The 14,022-nt window shown below is 36.5% G+C and overlaps 1 protein-coding gene across 11 annotated transcripts in view; it reads left to right on the forward strand.

Annotated features, from left to right (window-relative positions):
* The window catches only part of promL (prominin-like), a 707,766-nt gene that overhangs the window by 606,033 nt on the left and 87,711 nt on the right, over nucleotides 1-14,022 (forward strand). For all 11 annotated transcript variants that reach the window (XM_067149728.2, XM_067149727.2, XM_067149722.2 and 8 more), the window contains one exon: nucleotides 5,575-5,733. In XM_067149728.2, the coding sequence (XP_067005829.2) occupies nucleotides 5,575-5,733 (159 nt within the window). The remainder of the gene's footprint in view (nucleotides 1-5,574; nucleotides 5,734-14,022) is intronic.

Below are 14,022 nucleotides of genomic sequence, written 5' to 3' on the forward strand. Positions count from 1 at the left end.
ATATTTACAACTATCCACCACGAAAATATTCCTGCTGTCTATAAAACTTAATTTTACTAAGCGTCAAGTACAGTAGACGCGTTATAACTCTGCCACTGAGTAGCCATGGCCTTTATAAGAATTCGAGGGCTCGCATGTTTTGATGCCATTCTGCAGGTTTGAGAAGTGTTTTTGTAGAAGCTAATAGAACGCCATATTCTCTTCAATATTTCCTGAGATCCAGTGACGTTACACACAGGCACTGTACAACCGGTTGTCGCGGCTAGCGATGTGTGTTTTGTTTTTACGTCGCACCGACACGGATAGGTCTTATGGCGACGATAGGATAGGAAAGGCCTAGGAATGGGAAGGAAGCGGCCGTGGCTTTATTAAGGTACAGCCCCAGCATTTGCCTGGTGTGAAAATGGGAAACCACAGAAAACCATCTTCAGGGCTGCCGACAGTGGGGCTCGAACCCACTATCTCCCGATTACTGGATCCTGGCCGCACTTAAGCGACTGCAGCTGTCGAGAAGTTAGTATAAATAACCACCTAATCGATACTTTATTATTGCCTCAGGCAAAATGGACAACTTGTAATGCAGCTATCGAGCTCGGTGGCTAGCGATGTAGGCTATAGTAAAGAGGCGGTCGTTTATTGTCAACGAGTTTTGTGTGCGTGTGAAAAGAAGCAACGTGGTTACCGCGGTAGTTGCCAGTGGTATCCATTAACTTACTGTTAGGCTGCGAATGCAAGACAACCCTTGAGTTTTCGAATGCGATTCTGAGAAGAAAAGTCTTGGATTCGGAGAAATACGATATCACTCCAGAGGTTTCTGTGGCAAACACTTCAGTTTTCTTCTTCAAACGGCGTCATCTAACGTAACAGTATATGAATCATGAAAACATATTTGAAACGCAGGTAGAGAAATTATAACCAACTCGCGAAAAATTTACATGTAAATCGCCTTTCCGAAATTTAACTAGACGCGAGAATATATGAAATATCCTCTGAAATCAGTGATGTACTCTGCCATATCTTGAGGTGTATCACATTCTTACTTAATTTCCATATATAACATTCAAATCAAGATATCATTTACTTCAGTAATTATTTTTAACGAGTTGACAACTGCTATCAGCTATGTTATTTACGCATTTATTACGAAAACGTGTCATCCTCTTTCATTTCGAATTTTCTTTAGAGAACAGCTGTGGATGGGTATTACTAATCAATTCCAACATCGCCTTTGAATGTCGACGAGAGAGCTCGCAAATGCACAAAGTGAGAAAACTATGCTATACCGAAGATGATCGATCGCATTTTGTTGCAAACGTTTCAGTTTTCTTATTCAAACTGCGCCACCTATCCAAACTTAACCGTACTACACGTATGATGAAAACACACTTCATGTGCCAGTAGAGAAATGGTAACATTTTCGCTATTAATTTTCATAATAGCCTTTCGGTAATTTAACCAGACGCGAGAAAATATAAACTAAACTCTGAAATCAATTAAGCACTCTGCCATATCTTGAGGTGTATCCCATTCTTATTTAATTGCAGTATTTAGCCTCAAAATTAAGCGGTTGTTTAGTCAACCTTCATTTTTAACGAGTTAACAACCGTTATCAGACACGTTATTTACACATTTATTACGAAAATATGTTCTCTTTCATTTCGAATTTTCTGTACGGAACAGCAGTCGACAGGTATTACTAATCAACTCCGACATCGCGTTCGAATGTCGACGAGAGAACTCGCTAGTGCACATAGTGAGGAAATGATGCCAAAGGTAATCGATCGCATGCAATATCATCGCTGAGGTGCATAAATATCGGTAACGGAAAAATTCGTACGTACTTAATCGCTCGTAATAATGGATGCGTCAGTGATAGGGCCCTCGTGTAACCGAAGGACGACACAAAGTTTAATATAGGAATTTTGAAGGGACAGAAAACAATTTTTTCACTGAAGATGGCTCAAACGAGCCGAAACATGTCTGAACTTGTTTACTCCGTCTAATGACGGAATATATGATGTATTGAATAGGAGGATACTTTCATTTTTCGCCATTGTAAAGTGTAATCATCGCTATAGCGGAGTGTTCGTTATATGCCGTACTCGCTATAGCGGACTTCTACTGTACTTCAAAAGGTGGATAGTGGTATATATAAAACTCTTAGAATATGAGACTATTAGTACTGATATGTATTTTATGAGATCTAAGGAAAATAAAATAAATTAAAAATAAGAAATAGAAAAGTGAAAATGATAAGGTAAGTAATATTATGAGGCTCACTTTAATTTAGCCTTGTCATGAAGTACAAGATGAAGTAAGAACCAAACGAGGTGGTGTTGTGTATTACGTGGAAGATTGAACACCTACTTGTCAACTTGAAGCTTTTGAAAACTAAGATAAGGAAGTCAAAAAGAATGTTCAGTTTTTCAGACAAATCATTAAGGTTTTGGATCAGTGATGAAGTTTTTAACTTTAAATAAGTAGGCTGTAATGCATTGCCATGGATACTTGGCTTGAGTCATTGTGTACTTTTTAAATATATACAGTAAATTCTAGATTATGTATGGTAATGTGTTGTATCCACCCTAAAGATAAACAAAAAAGCAGTTAATACAAAATTAGTCATAAACATGATATAAATGAGGATAATTTAAAACTTAAATCAATGGACATGCCCTGCAACAATGTAGTGATACAATTAGTTTGTTATTTGCGTACACAAAATATGTACAGTTTTTAAAACTGCCTTTGAGAAATTAATAAACATGGCCAAAATATGCATATCTGGATTTAGCTTCCCTTTTAATGCGGAAGGTACCTTTTTGGCTTAATACAATAATTCTTGTTGCGTTTATTTAAGTTCATTTTTAAATTACTCTGTTGAATAAATTGTTTAATTTTCCTTTCCACTTAATTTGTTCGGAGAGGTTTGTTACCTGACTTTATTTCCTCTTAAAACAAAAATCACCACCACTACCATACCATTGATTAGATTTGAAAATTCCTTGAGATTATTATTTGTATCCTTTTGTTTTTTATAGGCAAGTTGCTGTTCATTCTTAATTTTATATTTTTCTAAATATGAGATTAGGTGTTCAGCAATATCTTTCAGTTATTTTTCCTATTGTTTGAAGAATGGATATTCATCTGTAGATTTTCATATTATAAATGTGAATCTTGCTTATTTAGTATACTACATTTATGTGCTACCTTATTTACTGTCGTGAAAAAAAGTATAGACAATATGTTAATAAAAAGTTTGTCCTTTATCCCACATAGAAACAAGATACGCCAAAATTTAGCTTATTTTATTCTACATTTAATTATGTCCAGTGGAAATTTTTATTGTACCCAGTTAAAATTTTAATGCAGGTTGAACAAAACATCTGCTGGTATTTTTCCATTTCTAACAGAGCGTGCACTTTGAAAATTCATAACTTTAAAACTATTGATCTGATCATTACCAAACTTTAATATGACTTAAAGAAAGTAACTTTTTATTGAACTGTATACCTAGGTTTTTTTCATCTGATTTGTGAAAAACGTTGTTGTAAATTTTGTGAAATAACATTTTCTCATTACTGGGTGATCATAGCCAAAAAAAAATTTAGCTTGTTATGAAGCTCATGAGAATGTCAGGCTAAAATTAAAACTGCTTTTCTACATGCAGTTGTTGATTTATATTTAATTGGGTGATTTTGTGAGAAGAAAGCAGCCTATTGACTGGCAAGAACAATGCACTTGGCCCTGTAAACTCTATAGTCATGTTGTAGGGTAGAACATTAACTCTTGTACAATAAGTAAATGTTTATAGTTTTGTCAGTTGTTCAAAACATTTATGGGACTAGCGCTTGATATATCAATGATAGAATTATGTAGTGTATCTCATATTTTGCTGTAAGTTCTGGCTTATGAGAAGGACCTCTTCGTTTTGTAGTCATTAATGCATCAGTGCACTTTACAGAATTATTTGGAATCTTACTTTCCTTAGAAGTAGAGAAGAAGCCATTTCTTCAAAAAGTCTAATTTCTACGTGAACTTTAGAAGGTGCATATTACGCTGTCGCTAACAACTCCGATCAGCTGGGCACACAGAGGACAGTAGTATTCCCCCTACAGCAAACTCTCATAGCACGCACGTAATTCAATTTTTTTCCATTACAGATTGGAACTTCATTGACGGTTTCCACTATGGTCACTTACCGTTTACCATGCACCTATTATCTTCTCTAACACAGCTTCTTAATTTTGTCGCTGCCCTCCCGACCACTTAAAATAAGGCAAACAAGCCTAGCCAACATTGGAAACAATCATCGAGAACGGGACCGCTGAACTTGAGAAGAAATTGAGAATGCTGCTGTTCTAAATTTGAAATTCATCGGTGTTTTTCCATCATGTCACATACGTTTCACCTGGCATGTTGTCTCCTCTCAAACTTGAATTCTCAAGTTTTTTTGCTCCCCTCCTAGCCATTCATGGTGATGGTGACTCTACAAAGACTGTTAGTTCTGAATTTTCAACACTGTGATTTCGTCCTGTTTGTATTGTAAGGAGGATACATTGAAAATTTTTCATTTGTAAAGTGAAAACCATCAATACAGAATGATTCTAATATCTTGTAATATAATAGAGGTTGAAAACCAAGTTTTCTCTAATTTTTTAAAAGAACAATGCCATTTTCTATCACCTTTTCTCATGGAATTTATCTTCACTTGGGGCTAGGTGATAGGGTTTATTCTCTTCAAGGTATCAATAGTAATGGTGGGACGTGTTCAACTTTTGAAACATCTTGTATTTAAACTTCAGGGTGATGGGGGAGAAATACCACTTTTCGTCATCTATAATGTTATTTCCTTATTCCACTTTCTCAGCCCACAACACAACACATTCATTGCAAAGTAGCTCTACTTGACTCAAAGCTGATACAGAGCAGTGGCAGAGTTCAGCATGTGCCAACTAGGCTATAACGCTTGGCTGATAAGCTGCTTTCTTCTCTCAAACCACTCAGTTAAATATAAATCAATATAAAATTAACAATTGCATGCAGGCAAAAAACAGTTTTAATTTTAGCCCAACATTCTCATGAGCTTCATAACGAGCCAAATTTTTTACGGCTATGATCACCCAGTATTGAGAAAATGTTGTCACACAAAATTTACAACATTTATCATAAATATCAGATGAAATAAGAGCTTGGTATACCGATCAACAATAAGTTGCTTTAAGACGCATTGAAGTTTGGCAATGATCAGATCCAATACTTTCAAAGTTATGAATTTTCAGAGTGAGCGCTCCATTGAAATTGGAAAAAATACTGGCACTTTTTAGTTCAACCTGCGTTAAAATTTTAATTGGGTACAATAAAAGTTTCTACTCCACATAATTAAATGTAGAATAAATTAAGCTAAATTTTCGTGTAGCTTGTTTCTATGTGGGACAAGGGATAGATTTTTTATTAACATATACTCGGGTGTGTATACTTTTTACCACGACAGTAGTTGTTCAGAAAATGTTTGTGAAAAGTTATTAAATATATTTCTATGAAATGATGGTAATAATGATCTTTATTTTGCAGCTTGTTGACGCCTTTGCGAATGGTACTATGGAAAAGGTGAATGGATACCTGAGACGTGTAGTACACGACTTTACTACAAATGTTGGTTCATGTGAGCCACTCAGCCAGATATATAATTCATCTGTGGTGTTTACGTGTAATGACATCTTGGATCCCTTTGTAAGTAAGACAAGCACGTTTAGTGCTATTGTTGATAAATATATTTTAAATCTTTGTCTGGCTCCCTTAGCTGAATGGCTTCGGTTCAGAGGGCTCCGGTCTATTTCCAGCCGGACCAAGGTATTTTGCTCCATCTTGGCTGGGGTTTGGGTATTCGTGTTTTATCTTTATTCTTTTCCACTTAATTTATTCAGAGAGGATGGTTACCTAGTTGTATTTCCTCTTAAAACAAAAATCACCACCACCACCTCCACCATCCCATTGATTAGATTTGAAAATGTATGTCTTTTCATGTACATACACTACATCACCCAACACCAGTTGTACTTCCTCTTAAAACAATAACCACCCCACCAAACATGCAATAGTTACATCCCTCCACATTACAAGTAACAACTCTCATTATTGTTCCGTATTGAAGATGACGTTAGGCATAGATATCAAGGATAATTAAATAAAAAAACAAAAGGTTGTTTACAGGCTGAAGATGCCCAAAATAATGGGTGAAACATGTACCTGACCAAATGAGTCTACATAAAATCATGTAGATAATAACCACATTAAACGTGGAAAGTATTGAATAGGTGTTTTTTTAAATTTAATTATCCTTGATATCTATGCCTCCCTCCACATTGGTGATGTCAGGAAGGTCATAAAACTGGACTAGATCCACGTAAAATGCTGACTGCGGTAAATTGGGGAAAGAGGTCAAGAATGAGGAGGTTGTGATGTTTTTTTGTTAGGTCTACTATGGACAATGTGAAATATGTGAAACAGCATTCATTTCGAGTTGTTCTTCTTTTGATCATTCCTGTATATCTTCATCCATTTGGAATGGGCTTCTTTACGTTGTTGCGACCATGAGTTGTCGGTCCGTTTCCTATTGGTGTGATCTTGGTTATAGTTTCATCTTAGGATCCCGAAATTTTTTTGTGATCATCCTATATTAATGTCCGTTATGTACTGCATCCTGTGATATGTTCTTTTCCTCTTACAAGTAACAAGCTTTAACAGCTTCATTTTAAAAACAACCCGTATTGACTTTAAAATCAAGTAGCAAATACAGTGGAACCTCGATTCTCCGTTTTTCGAGGGACTGTGAAAATAAAACATACAACACGGGAAAATGGAATATCCGGGAATGAATGAAAACCATCAACAATTTGGTTAAACATCACAAAAATGAAATACGTGTAATTATAATCTTACAAAAACTCTTAAATCAAACCAAACTACAGCCCCAATGGGCCTTTGCCTGCCAAGCGACCGCTGTTCAGCCCGAAGGCCTGCAGATTACAAGGTGACGCATGTTCAGTGTGACGAATCCTCTCGGGCGATAATCCTGGCTCTCTAGATCGGGGTTGCATCTCACCATTAGATAGCTCCTCAATTAAAGGTAATCACGTAGACTGAATGGACCTGGACCTGCCCTTATATCCAGGTAAAATTCCGTGACCTGGTCGGAATCGAACCCGGGCCCTCTGGATCAGAGGCAGGCATGTTAGACCGCGAAACCGCATTAATGACCAGTACGCGAGTTCAAAATCTCGATACTTTATATTCAATTTTACAGGGGAATCTTTGTCAGTTTCCCGTGAAAACTTCTTTCAGTTCAGCAACGTTGATTGGCCAAGCTCTTCGAAAATCTAATAACGACAATCGACCATAAGTAGTTAATTCTCTCATCTAATAAAATAAAGCACATTAGATACAAAAGCACCCAACATAACGGCAAAATCCCTTCTTTTCTTAATCTTCCATTGTAATTTGGTCTTCGGTATACTGTTCGTAGTCAGTTTCTGGAAATCATGTACCGCGTAAATTAGGCCTACATCGACTTATAAAGGTTATGCTGAACTCGAAAACATGGTTTCGAATGTAAGTATCGATTCTCAAAAGTTCTCGAATGCATTATATTCAATTCTGCCCGTCACTAATCCAATCAAATTGGAAAGAGAAAAAAAAATCATCAAAACTTCAGAAATTACGGTTATTCGTGACCTTGAGGTAATCTGGAAAGCACGCTCGCTGCACATGTCAGTACGAGTTGGAAATGATACAAACCATTGAAATGTAACTTGCGCAAATAAAACAACTGCAGTTTTTGGCATTTTAACACGAAAACGTAAAATTCCCAGTCTTACATTAGGACCAAAACAGTAATAGGCAATCCCAAGACCTCCCATGGCTTTCTTTTTTTAAAGTGAGGTGCAACATCTGTTCTGGTTTCGATAACAAAATCGTGTACGATAATATTAAAATACTGAATTTGTGTTAGGAAGAAGCAGTTTCGATTCCTGCCTGAAAGCCCATTTACTCTGCTCTACAGTGCCCTGAGGAAAGCGCCGAAAACCTGTTCGGCAGTATGATCGAAAAAAAGTAAAAATATAAACATTAACCGTGGACATAATGTGGACGTTTATAAGTGCGAACATTTGAAGAAACTTGTTCCGTCTTCAAGTAGAGTTGTCGAAATGCGCCGTGTCTCCTTACAATTGTTGTGGCCACTCTCTGCTTTATGATTTCCGAGATTCTCTAAACAATAACACCTGAATGCGATGCTAAGATGGTCCCGTACGCAAGTTCACTGCCAATCGCTTTTCCAGTACAGTATCTGCTCTAATTAGCGCAATGACGGGGAGTTAACGCCACGATCCATAAGAGTGTCATGGCCGTCCTTTCGTGAGATACAGTTTATTAAAAAAACGATTGATCGAGGATTTAGCGTTGATGTGACTGAAATTTCTGGACCGTTGATCCGGGAAATGGTTTCTTTGAGGAACGGATAATGTGGGATTTTTACAACGTGCTCGCGGGTCCATGTAATTTGAACGCATATTCCGGGAAAACGTTTTTTCCGGAAACGGATAATCGAGGTTCCACTGTATTTAACAATATGCTTAAATATTGTGTTTAAGCAGTCTGCCTATTCAATACATATTTATATGATTTTGATTTAGATCATGCTTCTTCCCCTAAGGGGCATCATCAGCTAGAATATGAGTTAAAATACACAGTCATATACAAGGACATTTAAAATAATATAATTGCAAACTTGACTAGAGTTCCAAGCCATGTTGTCAATAATATTGATGAGAATTGTTCATAAAAACATCATAGAATGACCATTGATGTTGAGTAAAACCTTTTTGAATTACAATATTTCATGACAAAAAGGCTCATAGGTAATAAATTTCATATTATTCCGTATTGAAGAGCAATATAATGTAGAACAAAAGCTTGAGGTTCCCATGTATTCAGTACTATTTATTGTAACCTTTTAAAAGTTACATATTTGATTAAACTAGTTTTGGTTGTGGTAGAGACCATCTTCAGTCAAAATCAATAAAGTTAAGGCAAGACATGAATTATTATAGATGAAATTTATGAAGCAAGTTTGTGTTGTTAATATTCAGTGTAAGAGAAGTAAAGATTTGGATGTTAAACACACTCATCACGATCACACGTCTTGTGTAAGTTCTCAGTGTGATTGTGATGAGTGAAATAGGTTAATAAGTGGAAACCTTTAGATTTCGTTTTACGTTACATAAGGGATCCTTATAATCAGGGAGCGGATTTTTATGTGCTAAAAATGTGAAAAATATTTATTTTTTATGTGCTGAAAAACTTTAAAATATGTGATAAAAAATTGAAATTATTTTCCTTTAAATATCACATAACTACTCGCACTCAAGAAGTAAATAAGTATAATGTTTTGTATTAGAATATGGTGCTACCAAACGTGCTCCTTAAGGCAAAATGATGTCTGTGTATGGAAACGTGCTGCATGTATATTAATTTTTGATATTCCAGAGTAGATATTATGAATGGTTATTTTTTAAAGGTAATGATTTGCTTAAATATGGCAAAAGCAACCTATCATCTTTGAAAAAATAGTACCAGTTCGTACTCACCGATCACACGCTGGAATATTAGTTGCTGAAGTAGTCTCAGAATTGCAGTGAACAACAAAGGACATCTCCAAATTGTCCATCACAAATGCATGCCAATTATCTCTAAAGAACGCCTTATACTGCGAAAACGATCGCTCCACATCACAGGAAGTCAGACGAGCATAGTTAAAGAGAGCAATGTCACCAACAATAACGCCATCAATTTCGCCAACATGAGCACCCTCTAATACATTAGAAATTTGGCACATTGTTTGAAATCCTCTGTTTTTCCTGAACTAATTTTGATATTTGACCTTAAACAGTCCCTGTTCCTGCGAAGCAGGGAGTGAATCTAATTTATTTTCAACAGCGCGCATTTCCTTCACTGTTTCGGACAACAGGTTAGTGGATTTTTCAAGTATGCCTATAGTTTTACACAAGAAGCTTAGCTTGGCAGATATAAACGCCAAATCATTTTTCAAAGAGCTGTCTTTTAGTATCTCTTGAAGAATCTCAACTGACGACGCGTCGTTTTTGTCTAGCACGTTCACAACGGATGCAAAACTTTCGAAATTGTCTGCGTAGTATACCACAGCGCTAAGCCAGGTACCCACCCGCATAACAATAGGCAGAGGAGGAGCGCAAGATCCGGGTTTTTCTCTTTAAAGAGATCGATTCCTGAGGGCGCTCTTACGAGGACTTTTTTGCCATTAGGCACTAATTTATCCACTTGAGGATACTGAGCCCGCACAGTTTCACATAACCTGTGTAGAGCATGAACAACGCAAGTTACGTGTATCATTTTCGGAAAGCTGACAGAAAGGCCTTCGGCTGCCTTTTTCATGTAAGCTGCACTGTCAGTAAGGAAAAGCAATACATGGTCGTATTTTATACCTTTTGGCCAAAGTAAGTGCATGGCTTCATTGAATAACCTAGCTACAGTGACGTGGTTTGCAGCAAGCATTTCTTTACGCGCTAGCAAATAAGAATGTTCGCAAGCAATTGTGTCATTCTTCAACACACCAACTACAACATTTCCTACTTTTCTGCCACTTGAATCAGTGGTTTTGTCAATGCTCACCCACAGTTTTTCACTATCACATACTGCCCGAATTCTCTGTAAAGTTTCTTCATAACATTTTGGGATAGTTTTTCCTTAATGTGGATTCGTCTGGAGGCTCAAAATTAATGTACTTTGTTAGGAAATTTCTCAGTCTCGGATTATTTATTTTACCAAGATGAATGTCGGCGCAAACAAATGCTCTGCATAGATCTAAATAATACTGGGAATATTTAGATGGACCTGCATTTGAAGTAGCTGGTTCAGCAATTAGTAATTGTCGCGAATGCACACGCGAAGCAGCCGCAGTATGCTTATTTCCGGACAAATGCCGGATTACTTGAGAACGTTGATCTGCACGTACTGTTTTACCACACGGTTGGCAAAATAATACTTTTCCATCGGTAGTGAAAATGCTTTTAAATTCCACTACATATTGTTGAAGACGCGACCTTGTACTCGACTTCTCTTTTGGCATTATTTTGCAGGTTACGGTTACGGTGCGTTTACGGTGAATCACTGTTTCAATAAAAAGAATAGCAGCGGACACTGAAGGAAATATTTCTTATAAATCCATACAAAATCACACGCCCACGGGAATGATATATGGACGCGAACAGCTAACCTTAATCTTAGGTAGTGGAATTTCATCACTCCTAATGGTGGGGCAATATTCTTCCGAGTCTCCCATGTCGTAACGGAATTAAGTCACCTTATCTCTCCGTGATTGCCTTTCGCTGATATTCTATAAACAAAACCCGAGAGGGCTGACTCATAAAGAGTTGAAATGACATCATGCATGGGAACATCTTGTGCAGCAAATCAAATCGCTGTCTAAATGTAATGACGTAGCCAGTGACCAGCAAGTTTTAGAACTTATGGAGGGAAGTCCATAATGCCCCCGTTTTGCCGGGCAGCTCAGCCGGTAAGCAAAAGTTCCCAGAGGCGGAACGTTCGCTTACAGGCGACGCTAAATTATAGGGGTCAGGGACAATCTAAGGACTGACGACAAATGAAAACACTAGAAAGAAATGGGTTTTAACATTTATTAAATAAAATATTAGCACTTTCCAGGTTCTAGAAATATTTTCAAAATCTTGAAATAAAATTAAATAATTCTTCCCTGCCGGAATTCTTCCGCAATTCTCCATTAATTTGAATTCTGTAAACAGACGAAATTAAGCCTTAATAAATCGTCCTAAGAAATTTAACAAATTATTATTTGAGAAAAACCTATCTCAAAATCTCAAAATATGAATTATTTCTCCTTTTCTTGAATTATAATTTAAATTGACAATACTTAGCGGTTCATTTAAATTGTGAGTCAAATTTCTACGTCACACGAAAAATCCAATAACTCCCTTCTATTAATTGAATATTATTTCAATTAATTATTTAAGCTTCAAATTATATAACAAAATTATTTTGAAATCAAGTATCTAACTCATTTGATTCTTATTCTTACGTCAATTGTCCTAGTGTTGTGCACAACTCACAATAAAGGCTTAAAATTCTCGCATTATAGCGTTAAACATTTTACATTCTGTGAGCTTATTTCATTGACGCGATCCTTGCTTAAGTATTTTTTCTCGAAGCAAAGATCATAATCTATCTTATTTCGTCATAAAATCACTTAAAGATTCATAATTGAGCCAAATATGCTCGCCACAAAACAACAAAATAAACGAAACTTTACGCGCTCAGCGTACACACAACATGACGAAATATAACCATGGAAATCACAATTATAAATAAAATCAATCATTCATCCATCTCACATTCAAGCTTTGGTCCACGTTAATATTATTAAATAAATTTATCGAATCCTATCTTTTGAATTTTATTTTTAAATTTTATCTGAAACATGAGAACTTCTCTCGATGACCATATCAGACAAGGGTTACCATTACAAACGTCTGACGTGTGATTGTGACAGGATTACCACTTTTCCAATGAAATAAATTCCACAACGATGTTCCAGAATAATTTTGTAGTAGAAATCGTCACTAAAAATTCCATAGAACTGCCTACAGTCACAGATAAATAAACATTCGCGCATACGGTCTATGAGTCACGATTACGTTATTTTTAATCCCTCATTATCACAAATTATTGACCAACATGTGCTGCACAAGAAGAAATTATGTTTAAAAACACACTCTCTTCCTTAATTGACTCATGTAATGGACACACAAATAAAATCCTATCTTAAGATCCACTTACAAGTCTCAAAAATTACCAATAACAGTAAATGCAAAATCTGTGGACATTCAAGCCACGACCAATATTCCAGGTCACATCTACTTCAAAATAGCACACATTAATCACTTATAAGCACAGCAATAATTACACTCATGACCTTTAAATATTCTATTAGACCGTAATAATGTCAATTATTATTATTATTATTATACGCGCGCGGTCGCGTCATCGCAGGCTATGGTTTAAGGAAATCATAGATGACTCTATTCTATTTCGGATCTATGGTAAACCACAAAACATCAAGGAAAAATCCTAAATTCACGGAACGCGTCGATATTCTGTCCCAGATAAATCAAAAATTATTCCATCATTAATTTATAAATTGAAAATTATTATCGCGTGGGTCAAATATTTTTAACACTTCCCTAGACTTAACATGGGACAGTGAGAATATGTCACGAAGCATTCACTCACATAGAACAAATTATAGGTCCCAAATACACTCTCACACACATCAAATCTACCAACACCAGTGAAAGAAGAGTGAAAAACCTAACTACAAAGACTATTAGAAATGACTTTAAATATTCAAGCAAGGACTACGTCTACATAATTATTACAACAGAGAAAAGAGAAAAGTATAATTTAAAATCTTAGCTGTAGTAGACTTGGCTTCTGGACTCGGCAGATGATCAATGAATATTTAAGACTCTGCTTAGCAGTAGCAGACCAAACTGTGTGGCCTCGCTGTGTTAGCAAATCAAGTTTGCTAACCTGCTAAAGGAGAAATCATTTCTCCGTTCAAAAAATGCTCCCCCATTGGAGATACAATGTCAAAAAAAATGCTTTCACAGCCGCAGATCTTAAAATCACAGCAATAGAACCCGCTTTTGGGTGGTTAGGCCGTGTGCATTATGCAGAGTTTCGTCCAGACGTGCCATTTGGACTCATCAGCTGGAATGGTACGCCCCTCCAGCCAAACTCCATCTCTGATGTTATTCTCTCCCGGGCTGAATTATGCCTCACATTTTAAAGATACATGGCTGCAGCAGGCGAGGACTTAGGATAAACACACACTTCGTCGTAACGCTGAAGTTCCATTCTTCCAAACTATTTTTGGGTTGCTGGGGATCT

The sequence above is a fragment of the Anabrus simplex genome, chromosome 6, assembly GCF_040414725.1.
Source record: "Anabrus simplex isolate iqAnaSimp1 chromosome 6, ASM4041472v1, whole genome shotgun sequence".
Classification (NCBI taxonomy): domain Eukaryota; kingdom Metazoa; phylum Arthropoda; class Insecta; order Orthoptera; family Tettigoniidae; genus Anabrus; species Anabrus simplex.